We start from the raw sequence: 15,839 nt of genomic DNA on the forward strand, positions 1-15,839 counted from the left end.
TTCCTGCTCACCACCTGGGGATGAAGTGGGTGGAGAGTGAGGCTTGGGGGAAAGTGGGTCCTCAAACTGCAAATCCTTCCAGTTCTTGCTCATGGGTCTCACTCAAAAATTCTGCATCCATGGGCTTTTGGCCTGTCTCCCGGCTCCCAGATGTGACTCACTGCACTGAGTAAACAGGAGGCCTCAGGTGACATCACACAGAGGGACTTCAATTAGTTAAAAAAAAAATACTCAGAGACTGGTTAGAATCAGAGAATAAGCCCAACCTTGCCAGAGCGGTTTATTTACAGAGGGTGGCGGGCCTGGGGGTCCTCGGCCGTAGTGCAGTGGTTAAGTCCAGGACTCCGTCTGGGTCGCTGTGGGCCTCTTGCTCACTCACTCTGGGATGGCTAAGGCACCTGAAAGAAAATGCTAGATGGAAGGGGCCTGTCACCCTCCCGTACTCATAGCCCACATCACTGTCTGGTGGCAGCACACTCAGGAGTCAGGGAAGGAAGTGAGGAGGAACCCGGTGGAGAGCATTGGCCAGGGACTCTCTCTTCCACTTGGGAGGGACTTTCTCATATTCAGCCTGTACAGGGAACCCCAGGCCTGAGAGACTTGGGACAGGCAGGAGGATGTGACAATAGGGGTCAAGAGGGGGTGAAAAGACAAGAGAGGGTGAAAGGCGTGGCAAGAGGAAATGAAGGTCCCAGGGGAGCGGTGGGGGCGGGGCGGGCTGCTCTCACATCCCCACCCCACACGGTTTCCTCTCCAGGGGTCAGACTTCAAGCAGAAGGCCTCTCTGGCACATGATGTTGTGCCCAAGGCCTTTCAGCACTCACCCTGGAGGAATCTGCTTCACCCAGACATGATGTGCTTGACAAAGGCTGGGGAAGAAAATGAAAATCAGCCGTGGACTTGGGCCCCTTCAGCCTTCATTTCCCTCCCCAGCTCTTCACCTGCCTCCTCCTCCACCCTCCAAACCTTCCCACCACCCCTTCCCCAGACTAATTCTTTCTCTTCTTTGAGGGTTGGTGGGAAGAAAGCAGAAGAGGGACAGACCTAAACTCTGCTGTGTCTGCTCTTTGTGCTGACACGCGACATAAATGAAGTGAGCTACATTATCTCTACAAATCCCCACAACCTTGAGAAAGGTGCCAGCACCTCCCCATTGCTCCAGTGAGATAATGGAGGCTCGAAAGATAAGTGACTTGATCAAAGTGACAGAGCTAGTGCGTGGCAGAGCTGTCTCCTAATCCATGCTCCTTCCAGTACACCAGGATATTCACTCCCAGGATGGACACCAACACATTCATCTGGGAATCCTCCAAAGCCCACCTGAGGACACGTCCTCAGCCTGAGCCGCCAGCCAGTCCTGCCCGCCCACGCCTCCTGGGTGCAAAGCAAAAGCAATACCTTCGTAATTGATGCAGCCATTGGCGTCCTCCTGCCCAGATAACAGCTGCTCCACTTCAGCCTCAGTCATCTTCTCTCCTGAGGTGGGGTTGGGAGGTTGTGGGCTCTTAATTACAAATGGCAAAGATGGGACCGGCAAAACCCAAGTGTCCCCTAAGACTGAAGGTCCGAGACTCCTGGATCTGGGAAATGGTTCATGCCAAGTCTCTGGCAAAGTCTTTGGAGGGTGGGGCCAGCAGTCTTAAGGTCCCACCCACTCCCTAAAGCCTCTCCCGCTTTCTACAACCTCCAGGGCCCAGTGATTCAGGCGAAGGCAAGGACAGAAGACTGGGTCCCCCGCCTTAGACCTCAGAGTAACCCCTGCCCTGTCATGACTTTGCTCTCCCAAATCTGGTACCTGCTGAGCTAGCCCAGCCGGGGGAGGTTGTACCTGAAGAGCCCAGGGAGACAGGCCCTGGGCCCAGACCTGATTTGCTGGGTGCAGAGCCTCTTGGTCACCACCCCCCAACACACACACACACACACACACACACACACGGTTTCATCTCTGCTCAGTTTGCATACCCAGGGTGGCAAGGACATGCCGAAGTTCAGCGCCCATGACCGTGCCATTGCTCTCCTTGTCAAAGACACGCAGCCCCTCCACGAAGTCCTCGTAGGTGCCCTGCTCCTTGTTGCGGGAGATGTGCTGCAGGATGGGCAGGAACGTCTCAAAGTCCAGCATCTTGGCATTCATCTCTTCCAGCAGGTGTACGGAAGGACAGAGGCAGTACTGTGAGCAGGGGGTAGGGAGCCGAGCGGGGACCTCACCCCAGCCCTGGCAGCACCCAGAAATCACCCTGGAGGACACAGAGCTGCCCACTGGAACAGAGCAGGAGACGTGGGTCCGGGCAGTCTACTCCCAGTGAAAGGAGAAGAGCAGAAGAAAAAGGAACCTGACTCCACCCACACCTCTGAGCTCCAGGTGACCACCTTAGCAGAGCAGCAGGATTCGAGGACCCAAAGGGCCATACAGCCCAGGCCCAGGCTTCACATTCACAATGTAAACTTTTTTTTTTTTTTTACTAAGATTGAACCCAGTGATGCTTTACCACCGAGATAGACCCCAAACCCTTTTTATTTCCTGAGACAGGGCCTTGCTAAGTAGCTGAGGCTGGCTTTGAACTTGCAATCCTCCTGCCTCAGCCTCCCGAGCTGCTGGGATTACAGGCGTGCACCACTGTGCCCAGCCCAGGTTATCTTTTGGCCTCTAAGAAGGTCTGATGATATGAGCAAACACCTTCCTGCCCACATTATTTGCTCCCCCATTACTGTTATCTTTGGTTAGAGGAAAAGAGAAAGAGGCCAAAACCAAGGGAGACAGAGAGGACCAATCTAAGGCCCAGGCATCCTGTAGAGGCAGCCTACCCTTGCTAGGGCTCCTGCCTAGGTCTGCCTGGTCTCACCAGGCCCTCCACCTCTGAGGACAATGCTGTGTGTTTTGGGACATCTGTTAATTTCTGTGCCACACATGACGGATGAGATTTACAAATGGGACATATGTCCATGCACCACTTTTGAAATTCTCACTCACCAAAATCCATCAGGTTTTGGTTCAAATGAGGGAAAGCCACTTCATTATAGAGCTAATCTTGAATCTCCTCTAATTTACATTAAATAAATAATTTGTGGGACTGGGGTTGTGGCTCAGTGGTAGAGTGCTCGCCTAGCATGCGTGAGGCCCTGGATTCCATTCTCAGCACCACATAAAGATAAAATAAAGGTATTGTGTTCACCTACAACTAAAACAAAATGTTAAAAAACAATAATAATAATTTGCCAACTTCAAGGCTCTAACCGTTAGTAGAAATAATTTGTGACACAACTCACAGTGGTCACAGGACACAGTGCTGTGACAGACACCGCTACTAAGAGCCACGGGGTTAGGGGTAGTACGTGGCTAGTTATCATATTTCCATCTCTTCCTGTCCATTCCATGTCCCTGAATCTTGTAGGGAGGGGGTCAGGGGAAGACACTGAAGCAGTAGCAGGTCTCTCCTGTGCCCCGTGAGTTCCCAACCTCAACGTCATGAGGGAAACAAGAGCAAGCCCAGGCTCCATTCTTCAAGGGTCCTCTACAGCTAAGGCTTCTGCATAAACTCTCACAATGGGGCTCCGGTAACCTGGACAGGGAAGGCTGGTTCTGCAGGACCAGAGGGGAGGGGAGTGAGACTGATGGGAGTTGAATCTGTACAGAGAGGTCAGCCAGGGGCCCACACTAACCTTCTGGCTTTGGCTTGCCCAGCACACGCAGTACCTCGGCATTGGTGGGGTTCTGGCCCAAGGCCCGCAGCACGTCCCCACACTGCGCATAGGTGATCTTCATCTCTCCAGCCGGGGTCCGGTCAAACAATGAAAAGGCCTCTTTGAACTCTGTAGAGAGAAGCACCAGCTACAGTCCACGGGTCCCAAGAGAAGGCAGTGGCCGGGTCTGCTCAGCCTCCACCCTACTGAACAGCAGGTTCACGTGGTGGTTGAAATATGCCAACATTTCCCTTCGGCCCCTGTCCCAGGCTCTGCGTGGAACCTGCCGCCTCTCCATCTTCTGACAACGAGAGCGGCAGCCGGTGCCCAGCTCAGCCCTGGCCGGACTGTCTCCAGTCGGCCCACTGCTACACAGTGCGAATGTCTCCCCTGCCTCCACCCTCCTCCTACCCATCCTCCCCTGATGTAGGTGGCATCCTGACTGCCGAGCAGCAGAGAAGTGAGACCGGCCCAGCCTGGGAGTGGGGGTCCATGGGTTTTCACCTCAGCTCTGATTCACAGAGGACAAGCCAGGCTGGGTCTCAGTTTTCTTGTGCACACAAGGAAGTGCCAGCTCTCCCCCACCACCCCTCCCATGTCAACAGAGGTGGCGGGATATGGAGCACTTTGCTAAGTGATAAGACCTATTCAAGAATCAACTATTATCAGTACAGCCTGTTCCAGGCTAAAAGAAGGATCCTGGCCAGACGAGGTGACACTGGGGCAGTCAGACCACCCCAGCTCTGCCACTGATCCGCATGTTGATCTTGGGCAAACTACCAACCTCTGTGGGTCCTCGATTTCTTAGCTCTAAGGAGAGATTCATGTCCACCTGAGCAGGTTGCTAGCAGGGTCACAAAGCGCTCCAATCATGGTGTCTTGCATGTGATAAAGGAAACTGAGTGGTGGTTAACCGTGTTTCCTGGTTCTGGAGGGAACTCATTACCGTAAAGATGGACTCCTTGAAGATAGCAGGGCAGGTGTCCAGGGGGAGGTCAAATTAAGGCACTCTGGGCCCTGTGCAAAGAGTCTTGATTCTTCAACTGATCTGGATTCGACCAGTTAGATAGTGGGAATCATTTGCAGGGGAGTGGAACTGAAGCTGCCGTCTGCTTCCACAGAGCAGAGGTTTACTAAGCAGATTAACAGTATAAACCAAAGAAGAATGTGTGAAGTACTTAGGAGAAAAGCTGTTCTTAATCTTCTTCAAGTACTTTAGAAATGCTTCCTTCCTTAGAGGCTGTATATGGATTATTTGGACATCATTCTATATATCAGAGCAGATCCCCCTGGATCTTTACTTACAACTCTTTATTAGACTTCATAGGAACTTAAAAGATAAGATCTTTCACATTTACTCAATAACTGAATTCAAATTCCATTTTTATTCCTTATTATGACCTTGGGAAAGTAAACATTTAATCTCAATAAACCTCTTGTTTTAATAGCACCTACCTCATAGGGTATTTAAATTATATTTAGACTAGTTCTATAGTGTATGCAAGTAAAATAATGTATGTAAAAATCTTAACATAATGTTCAATACACAGTAAGCAACACTGTCAGTGTCATACAGTAACACAACCCTGTTAGTATCATCTTACTGAGTTTTATCTCAATTTTATCACTTAACTTTGGGATCTTGGCCAAGTCACTTAACCTCTCTGAAACTTGGCTTCCTACTCTGTAACAAGGAAATAACAGCTCCCTACAGATTGTTATATGAATTTAATTTCCTAATGTTTAAAATGATTAGCATGGTGTCTGCCACAAATTCAATGTTCAATAAATAATAGTTTATTAGTTGAATCTGAACCCAGACATTTTGATCTTCTCCTAATTCATTCAGAAGAATAAAGTCAGATTTAACAAGCGGGCATTTCCTCACATAAGAAGATACAGTGATTGGTTAATAGTAGAGTGGAACATGAGGAGGAGAGTAAAAACAACGACCTATGATTTGAGCACAAGCTCTGAGCTGGCAATTTTGCACGGATTACCTTGTTAATCTTTGAAAAAAACCTTATGCTAAAAAAAAAAAAAAAACAAAAAAACCTTATGTTATAGGCATTGTTATCTTCATTTATATGCCAAATGCAGATGTGACTTCTGACCATCCACTAAAGAAGTCAAGGAAATGGTGGAGAGACAGGAGGAAGAGGAAGAGACCTGCTTGCTGTGCCTGCTAATGGTCCAGCTGAACCTGACCTGCTGGGAAGTCTGCTAAGCACACACAAATCAAAGCTGAAGTTTGGTTGTTACTAGGAAAAAACAAAGTCAGTGACATTAGAGGCAATGTTCACAAGGCCAGAAGAAACCTTTCCTCAACAGTCTGCAGTAGTGTAGTCAGTGCTTCCTAGAACAACTAATAGAAATCTATAGAGGGACCAGAGAAGGAAGTCAAGGGTTAGAATTTAGTTCTTATGAGAGGAAAAATTTGTTTTTAATTTATTTGTATTGTAAACAAATGGGATACATGTTGTTTCTGTTTGTACATGGAGTAACAGCATACCATTTATGGAATCATACATTTACATAGGGTAATGATGTTTGATTCATTCTGTTATTTTTCCCTTCCCCCCCACCCCCCCACCCCTCTTTTCCCTCTATACAGTCCCTCCTTCCTCCATTCTTGCCCCCCTCCCACCCCCCATTATGTGTCATCATCCGCTTATCAGCGAGATCATTCGTCCTTTTCTTTTTTGAGATTGGCTTATCTCACTTAGCATGATATTGAGAGGAAAAATTTTGAAAACATAAAAGAAATTCAGACTTTATCACCTAACAAACATAAAGCTAAAAAGGAGTTTGACAACTATCTCCAAACAGATGGAGGGTAACTACAGAATGCTGAATAGTCACAGAATTTCTGTGGCACAGTGGCACATCCCTATAATCCCAGTGACTCAGGAGGCTGAGGCAGGAGGATCACAAGTTCAAGGCCAGCCTCAGCAACTTAGTGAGACCCTGTCCCAAAATAAAAAATTTTAAAAAGGCTGGGGATGTAGCTCCTCCCCTGGTAAAGCACCCATGGATTCAATCCCTCATAAAAAAAAAAAAAGAAGAAGAAGAAGAAGAAGAAAACAAAAGAAAAAGAACCAAATGCCCTCACTTTACAGATAAGAAAATTAAGGCCTAAAGAAATAATTTGCCCAGCCAGGTGCAGTAGCACACACCTATAATGCCAGTAACTCGGGAGGCTGAGGCAAGAGGATGGCAAGTTTGAGGACAGTCTCAGCAATTTAGTGAGACTGTCTAAAAACAAAAAGGGGTGGAATGTAGCTCAGTTGTAAAGCATTCCTGGGTTCAATCCCCAGTTCCAAAACAAACAAACAAACAAAAAACTTGCCCAAAGTCTCATGGCCAATAATAGCAGAATTATGGATAATACTATATTCTCCTGATTTCCAAAGAATGTTGTTTCCACCATAACACAAGAAACCATCATTTTCACCAAAGAGAAAATAAAGAGACATCAGGGCTAAAATTAAATGAGAATCAATTCTGATCCAACATAATGAAAAACGTTTCCAAATATCAAAGAATGTCAAAATGTCAGAGGATATAAGATTGAAATGAGGAATCCCCCTAGCTGTCCCAGTTGGCTTTAATAAGAATTCCCATTTGGGAAATAAAAATTTTTGATCATTAACTGATTTTCTAGTCCTCACTGGTATTGAGGGTTTTGTATAACTGTATAAGCGTATATTTCATTAAAATGCATACAAATTAACATTAAAAATTCACACAACTCCCAAAATTTTTGACTTAAAGTGAATATCCACAGTATATTACAAACATAGAATGCAAACTTAGTGAGACCCCGTCTCAAAATAAAATATAAAAAAGGGCTAGAGAAGTAGATTAGTGGTAAAGAGTCCTTGGGTTCAATCCCCAGTACAGAAACAAACAAACAAAAAACAAATACCAGGGGCTGGGGTCATGGTTCAGTGGTAGAGTGCTTGCCGGGTATGTGTGAGGCCCTGGGTTTGATCCTCGGCACCACATATAAATAAATAAATAAATAAATAAATATCCATTGACAACTAAAAAATATTATTAAAAATACCAGTATGTTTCAATTCACAGTTCCAAAATGCATGTGCCAGCTCTTATACTCTATTTGTGGGTAAATTATGTCACTTTTTTGGACGGCAATTTGACAATAACTATCACAATTTAAATGTTCATATCCTTTGACCTACAGCTAGGAAGCTTGCCTGGGGAAAGAATGGTTTTCCCTAACTGGAAACAACTCAAACATCTGTAAATGCAGTCGTGATAATTTTAGTACATTCATGTATGTCATGAACATATATATACAGATTTATTTTTTGCAGTACCAGGGATTGAAACCAGGGTGCTTTACCACTGAATTATATTTCAAGTCCTTTTATTTTTTATTTTGAGGCAGATTCTCACTAAGTTGCTGAGGGTCTCACTGCATTATTGAGGCTGACCTTGAACTTTCAATCCTCCTGCCTCAGCCTCCCAAGTCGCTGGGATTACATGTGTGCACCACCACTACCAGCATGCATTTCATTCTTGAAACATCAGACTCCTACTAAAAAGGGACTAAAGGCTAACAATCAGGTCAGAGGGTAGAAGACTTTGAGACTTAGTTTGAAGTTGCACTTAACAACACTTTATGTAAGACTAAGAAAATATAAAATCTTCTCCATCAAAGATAAGAAGAGTGGTTGATGGAGACACAGATGAACTGGGGCTCCCACAAGTCACCATTGGCCCTGCCACCATAGTGGGCTGGCATCTTGACAGACCTCATGAATCAGGGAGGAAAAGCTGGTAACCTAAGAAGGGCTTTTCAATAACAGGAACAGAAATGAGGGCTTCCAAATATCTTGGATAGATCTTTAGGGTGGAGGGAAAAGGGCACAAACATTTGTTGAGCATCTGTTATGTCCTAAGTGATCTAGCAGAGCAATAAAGGATCAGATTGCCCGGGTCTGAGTCCTGCCCCACCACAACTGCTGAGTGAGACTGGACGAGCTGCCCAAATTCTTGGTGCCTCCATTTCATCACCTGTAAAATGGGGGTGGTATTACTACCTTGTAGGGTCATTATGAGAATTAAACAAGTTAATCCATAGAAAGTACGCAGGTCTCTGCCTTCTCTTCCTCCAGAAAAAAAGTACAACAGAGAAGGGAAAGTGGGTCATTGGTACTCACCTTCGATCTGGTCAGCACTGAAGTCTATCTGTGGGGAGGAAAACAGAGGAGTGAGGGTGGAGACAGATAATGGCTTCCAAAGGGAGGTCTGGTCACCTCCAGCAGGTCACCGATGAGGAGGGAAGGAGGCCACGGGCTGAGTGTACAACACCAGCCTCCTAGTGAACAGGTCAGAGTTGACAGGCTCTAAAACAACCTCCAAAGCTCCCTCAAGACCCAGAGGGCAAGAGAAAGAAAAATAATCTAGATAACTCTAAAACCTACTTCCTATTGATAGATTCCTAATCCTGGCCACACTTAAACTGCCCCCACTTCTACCTCTTCGGTCTCTCCCCAGTGCGTAGCCCTCTGACAAGCTGCACCTCCTTCTGCTTTGGGAGCCCACCACTCCCCACCCTTGGGTTTACTCCCTTTTCTACTTGATTCTGACTATAAACCCACCTCTCTCCCCTCACTGGGCACCACCTCAGCCCCTCCTTCGCACACTGCAATCTTAGGCATTCTGGAATAGCAAGAGTGATTGTCGTGGGCACTTGATGCTTTGTGATAGATTTCTAGTCATGCCTTTTATGTGTATCCTCTGTCCTTGAAGTCAGAGTTCCTGCAGGGTAGAGATTTTGTTACTGTTCACTGAAATAGCTGGTACGTAGTAGGCACTCAAAAAAATATTGGTTTAATACAGGAATGAATTTTGGATTTTCCCCTGTATTGTCCTTAAAGGAGGTAGTAATACCATGTCCCTGAAATTCCCCTTTCAGTTCACAAGGACCTAGCCGAGGACCAAGCCCAGGGAACTATGAGAGTCGACCCAGGGCCAAATGCCTAGATAACAGGCATGTGTGCTGGGAACTAGGGCAAGTTAGTGTTATCTACAGAAATCTGCTTTCTTGCATGCACACCAGGACAGCTGCTCCTTGGGATGCTGGTCGTACAAGGGACAAAGTCAAATAAGTAAATTAATGATGTCACAGCATCTGTAGCCTCACTTATAAAGCCACATCCCTCCCTGAGAAAACTGGGGTGGAACTGAGGGCACTGTGGGAAGGATACATGTCACTCATCCAGCCGGCCACCACTGCTGTGTGACAGAGGTGTCACTGCTTGCTGAAGCACAATAAGGGGCAGAGGTGCTGCCTGTTCCGCCTATCGCCACTGGCCTTCCTGGGAGCATTTCTCAATAAAGTCCCATACCTTGTGTGCTGTCCCAGGCATTTTCTTTGCCTCTTAGCAGCCCATCCCACTGCCCTGGCACAACTGGGCTGTGGACCTGACACTCCCAATTATGCTGAATAAATACAGACGAGGAGTGTCAGAGGCTCTGAAAATGAATGGCAGTGACAGTCATTGGTCATCATGTTCATCAGGACCTCACACGCTACCTCAGCGTCCTTACCCATCTCATGGCATCCCACCCTGTCCGAGCCCCTCCCATCCCCAGTGGCCATGACTGCACCCTGAGCTGCTTCTCCATATGCCACTATTCCTAGTCCTAGTTCTACAAGGAAACTTGGAGTGAATTTTGCCCATATGGGGTTGCAGGTAGTGATGAGTATGTTAAATGGGATAAAGGACACTCTGCTTTAACTCTCTGAGTTAAGCCCAAGAGTAAGCATGTTAAGAGAAACTAGTATAAACGCATGGAGTCTGGCAGCCGGGCCTGGTGGTGCATGCCTGTAATCCCAGCAGTCTGCCTGCCAGAGACAGGAGGATCGCAAGTTTGAGGCCAGCCTCAACAATGTAGTGAAACCCTGTTTCAAATTAAAAAAAAAAAAGAAAGAAAGAAAGCGGGGATGAGCAGGGGTGGCTCAGTGGTTAAGCACCTCTGCACTCAGTCTCCGGTACCAAAAATAAACAAACAAACAAATCAATCAATCAATAAAAGCACGAAGTCTGGCTACATGGTCAGAACAACACACATTGGACTTAAGTTTACTTTTACTTTTTCTTTGAGAAAAGAATCTTATAAACAAAGGCATTGGGTAAATATAATAAAAGGGTAGAAAATGACTCTTGGGAAAGACACTGCTTTTCTTTCCCCCCTACTTTAAAGCAATTTCAAAAACCACCAGAAAAGAGGACCGCAATGGGAAATTGGGAGAGGTGGGTGGATAGAGGGAAGTGACAGGCACAGGGAAGGGCACCCATGATCCATCAGGCTGCTCTTTCCCAGACATTGGGACCAGGCCTGGCGCTGTATCAGAATAAATCAGAAACAAAGATGAGGGGCAGATAGTGAGCTTCTCTTGCCATATAACAGAGACAGACATATGACAGAGAAACCTTCAAATACTTTTAAGGTCATATACTAAACTCGGTTTCCCCAGAGGAAACCATAACCAGAGGAATGGGGCAACTGCCTCCACCTCCTGGTCAAGTCAGTTCTGCCTAATTCCTGCTCCTTGTGGGTCAACCCAAGGTCTTCAACAGAGCAACTGTGGGGCATCCCTGCTGTGGGTCCTGGGAAATCCTGAGGGGGCCAGGGAGGGTCACATGACTGAGCCCTGGACCTTGGGTTCCTGTCTCATTTGTCACAGAACCTGGTCCTGCGCTCTTATTTTGCGCTGATTCCTTACACCCCCAGACATTGCCCTAAGGCTGAGATCCCCAGGGGCCTACCACTCGTCACTGTTATTAATAGCTCTTCATACCAGTAGCCACTTGACCTCTCCCATTCTGGTGTCATGACTTAAAATTTCTCCTCTCTAGAGGCTTCTGACCCCTCCCTCCTGGGCCCACCCCCTCCCAGTTCATTCCTTAGCAGCCGGGCCAGATAGCTGCGGGAGGCCTGAAATTACTGAGTCAGCCCACAGGACCCACACCAGCTCCAGGGAGTATTCCAGATGGGGGAATAGGACAAGGCAGGGAGGGAGTAACGCTGGGGAGGCAGAGGGAAGCAGGCCCAGCCCCTGGCAAAGTTAGAGCGAAGGTCTCAGCTGGGATGGGCCAGTCCACAGCAAATGACAAATAGGAGCTTAGGCCACAAAAGGAAGGGACCCTCTGGGTAGGGAAAGAGGAAAAGAGGGAATGAGACTCCTCTTACCTTATCTGCAGTTTTCCTTCCCTCAATCCTCTAAAGGGTGTTTGTGAGTGAGGTCTTCCCCAGACCTCCCGCACCCTGGAAGCTGCTCCCGACTGCCCACATCGATTACTCCAAGTTACACCGGCAGTTATCATTACGCCTGCCCTCCACAAAGATATCACACCACCTCCCAGTTTCCTTTACTGACCCAGGAAGGTGGGTTTCCTTCACTCTGCTATGATGGCCCCCAAAGGCCTTTAAAAAGGTTGGTAGGTTGACTGGTTATAACTCCACCATTCTCAACTGGGCTGGGTAAATCTGAGATGCCGACAGGGCTTCTTTGGACGGAGCAGCATCCTGTTTTTAAAGGAAAACGCCCACGACTGCAGACTGCCCTCATAGGCCCCAGTCTACTACTGGCTCCACTGGCCCTTGGGGCTGTGATCTAGGGCAGAGATACCAGAGTCCTCATGCCAGTCTGAGCTCTGTGAAGGCCATCTGTATGCTCCAGGACAAAGAGAACCCTGAATGTCATCCCCACCCTCATCCAGTTGGCTGAACTTCACTCACCTTTACACTCTTGGGGTCAAAGGCAGGTTCCTTGGGAGGCTCAGGGGCTGAAGCTGGGGCAGAGGCTGGAGCAGGGGCTGGGGCAGGGGCTGGGGCTGGCTTGGCCGCCTCCTTCTTAGGTTCGGGCTTCTTGGGAGGCATGTTTTCTTGCTGGGATCTTCAGTGGAGGTAGGACCTAGGAGGGAACCAAGAGATAGGACTCCTGAGAGATGAGATAGGAAACCAGGCCGCCTCCCTCCGCTTTTATCCTGGGCAGGAGCCCCCACAGAGGGGCTGGGTGAGAGCAAGAGCAACTGCTGCTGACTATAAAAGGAAGAAACACCAGCAGGGTACAGCTGACAACTGTGTATTGTCACCAGGTTTAGGGCCACCAGCCCCCTCCCACTCACACACCTCACTCCTCACGGCCTCCACCTCTGGGACAGGCTGACCCCTTCCTGCCAATTGGTGGAAACCCAGAGGGGCCAGGAAAATAGACCCTCTCAAAAATGCCAGAGCAGCCAGAGAGATGAGCTGACTTGAGCAGTTGATAACCCTCACACAAAGCCCAGGGGACCGTGCGGCTTTTTTTAGCCCCTCCTGAGCAGAGGCAGCCCACTGCACATTCCTTTTAAGCCAAGATCCTTTAAGCTGAGAGCCACTCTGGGCCCTCAGTTCTGCCCTGAGGCTCAACTCTCCCGGCATGAAGCCCTGAGGCAACAGCTGAGCCAGCCAACCCTGCTGCCCCACACCCTCCCCACCTCAGGGTGACGTCCTCCCTTCTCCAGAGAAGCCATCCCAGGAGCTCCACAGACCTCAATCCCTAGACCTACTGCCTACCCGCTCCAGCCACACACGTTCATTCACTGAGGACTGACCACTGAACCATGCCTGGGGGACCTGGTTGAGAAGCAGAGGGGCAGTAGAAATTCAGGGAGTGGAGGTCAGAAAACGTGATATTTAAGCCTTACTCTACCTGTAACTCAGTCTGCATCCCCTGGCCTGTGTGTGTGTGTGTGTGATGCTCACTGTATGCCAGCCACAGTTAAGCACTCACTATTCATATAAAAACTCATTAAGTCTTCACCATAATCCTATAGACACTATTTTTTACTACCATTTACACACATGCAGAGATTGAGGTTAAAAGTGAGGTGTGTGTGATTTGAAAGTATGTACTTTTGAAAGTATATTGCAGTTCCATTTTTACGGGGAGAAAACCATACATGTTTGTGTGTTCACCAGAAAGATCAAGACGGATGCGCCACCAACTGTCAACAGGAGACACCCCTGGGGACCTGGGGGTTGAGGGCGAGAGCTTGATGCCGATTTGCAGCTTTTTACTTTTTTCACTTCCTACAGTAATGGAAATTTTTATAATGAGCTTATACTGTTTTTTGTTTTTTTAAAAAAAACTTTGCCAATAAAATATTCAGAAAAAACAAAAAATCTTATTCATCACACAGAACTGCTTTGAGCTAAATCTTTGGTTTCTGTAAAATTCAGAGGAAAAAGAGGAATAAACCTGAAAGAAACAGAAAAGACACTTGGACTTTCTAGGCCCAGTTTCTCACCTATAAGATTGGCAGACTGGGCTGGGGAGATAGCTCAGCCAGTAGAGTGCTTGCCTTGCAAGCACAAGGCCCTGGGTTCGATCCCTAGCACCACAAAAAAAAAAAAAAAAAAAAAAAGATTGGCAGACTACAGGACACCTGGAAGCTAGAGACGCAGTCACTAGTCCCTACTGTGCCAGCCACTATGCCTCTCTTGGCCTCAGTTTGCTTATCTCTAAAATGAAAAGATAATCAGGAGCTTTCAAAGAACATTCAACATTCAACAGAATCAATCCTAAAATTCCACGACAAGCCTCTGATTGCAAAGGATGGAGGTCTTGGAGTTCCCTCTGCCATTGTGTTTTATACACCGGGATTCCCAGGATCATTTTCAAAGAAATAGTTCCAAGGTTTTACATTTTTTAAATAACCACTGAATTAAATGCTCTCATATGACCCCAGTTTAAAAACCAGTTTTAAAAACCAGTCATTCTAGTAATTCTAGAAAGAAGTATGATCCCTCAAAAGAGGGCTGGGAAGTTGTTCTTACCTTTTTTTCCTTTAAAAAAATTTTAGGTAGAAGCCAAATATTAAGTCTGCATGGAAATAGAACTAGGAGTTCAGAACCCTGAATGGGGCTCCAGAGGCACCCCAAGACAGAGAGTGCGGACTTTGGAGGCAGACAGACGCTCTAAAGCCTGGATTTACTACTTCCTAATCTTGGGCTAAGAACCCTCATGACCTCTAAAGTAAACATCTCTTTCCCAAGTTATGAGATTTATAAGAAATAACACAAGGCTCTGCAAACAACCCCCAGCACAAGAAAACACACATACTAGTTCATTTTCCTTTGCTTTACCAGGCATGTGAAGCCATGGGTGAATAGGTTGCTCAGAGCTTCCTGAACAAACTCCAGGAAAGGGGTCCACATGAGGGAGAGACAAAGTAAGGTGACAGTGGTCAAAGGGATTATGAGTGAGGATCTAGGATTGAGGAAGGGGTAGAAAGGAATGGGAGCGAGGGTCAGGGAGGCAGCTGGGAATCCAGAGTGTGAAATATTTGTGGCCCAGAAAGCATGTGGCAGGTCCCTAGGGCCAGGCAGCCTGCCTTTGTCAGTGGACACTCAGAGCAGGAGCCTGTCTGCCTGAAACCTCGGACCACAGGTGCCACCACGGGGAAGGAGAGGCTCTTCAAATCAGTTTCTGATTCTATTTCAGCAACCCCAGGACCAAAAAAAAAAAGTGCCTGGCATTTCAGAAGCAACTAGGTGGTCTCAAGGCAAGAGCCACACATCTAGAGCGTACACCGGACAGAAACTCGTGATGCCCATATTTCATGAGAGTCCAGTAACTGGAGTCAGAGGTTTCACCTTCCTTTCCTGGTCGCTGACTTTGACTTTCAACTCTCTTCCATCTACAGTTTCCTTCACAGTGTCCACCACAGAGACTTATACCCCAGTGCATGTTGGCCAATCAGAGAAAAAGAAAGAAGGAGATGCAGAAGTGTGAAGAGACAAGTATGGCAGCACACACTAGCAGCCTGACAGCCACCTCTGGGAAGCATCTAGTGGTGCCTGGGCCAGTGGGTTCAGCCCACCCAACTGCTGCACTGGAAGGACTTCAAATCCAGTGGACTGAAAATGCAGGGTAGAATTTCGCACCAACAAGTTTATATCAGACGTCAAATTTGGAGACCAAGGCACAGAGAGCTGACATCAATCCTTGTGCAGGCCAGGCTCACAGAGGCTCACTCCTCCTCCCTTCGCCTCCAGCACACAGGGCCTGTCCTGCCCTGAGAGTGATCCGTCAGAGTCTCCTGCCTGGGATCAAATGCTGCTGACAGCAGGCC

General features: G+C 47.5%; 1 protein-coding gene across 1 annotated transcript; it reads right to left on the reverse strand.

Annotated features, from left to right (window-relative positions):
• Positions 1-242: 242 nt before the first annotated feature.
• Positions 243-12,681, reverse strand: Myl4 (myosin light chain 4). Its single transcript, XM_047545983.1, has 7 exons — positions 12,460-12,681; positions 8,871-8,898; positions 3,661-3,810; positions 1,963-2,136; positions 1,399-1,476; positions 825-869; positions 243-398 (listed from the first exon to the last, which is right to left on the reverse strand). Exons 1-6 carry the CDS (start codon positions 12,598-12,600, stop codon positions 841-843), a joined length of 600 nt encoding a protein of 199 aa, XP_047401939.1. The 5' UTR covers positions 12,601-12,681; the 3' UTR covers positions 243-398; positions 825-840.
• Between the last annotated feature and the right edge of the window lie 3,158 nt (positions 12,682-15,839).

Source organism: Sciurus carolinensis, chromosome 3, assembly GCF_902686445.1.
Source record: "Sciurus carolinensis chromosome 3, mSciCar1.2, whole genome shotgun sequence".
Classification (NCBI taxonomy): Eukaryota; Metazoa; Chordata; class Mammalia; order Rodentia; family Sciuridae; genus Sciurus; species Sciurus carolinensis.

Excerpts from the sequence above, each read along its gene's own strand:
- Myl4 (XM_047545983.1), bottom strand. The coding sequence starts at position 12,600 with ATGCCTCCCAAGAAGCCCGAACCTAAGAAGGAGGCGGCCAAGCCAGCC. Across the intron at positions 2,137-3,660 it reads GGGCAAGCCAAAGCCAGAAG|AGATGAATGCCAAGATGCTG; the intron begins GTTAGTGTGGGC and ends ACCTGCTGGAAG. Across the intron at positions 1,477-1,962 it reads GCATGTCCTTGCCACCCTGG|GAGAGAAGATGACTGAGGCT; the intron begins GTATGCAAACTG and ends ACCCCACCTCAG.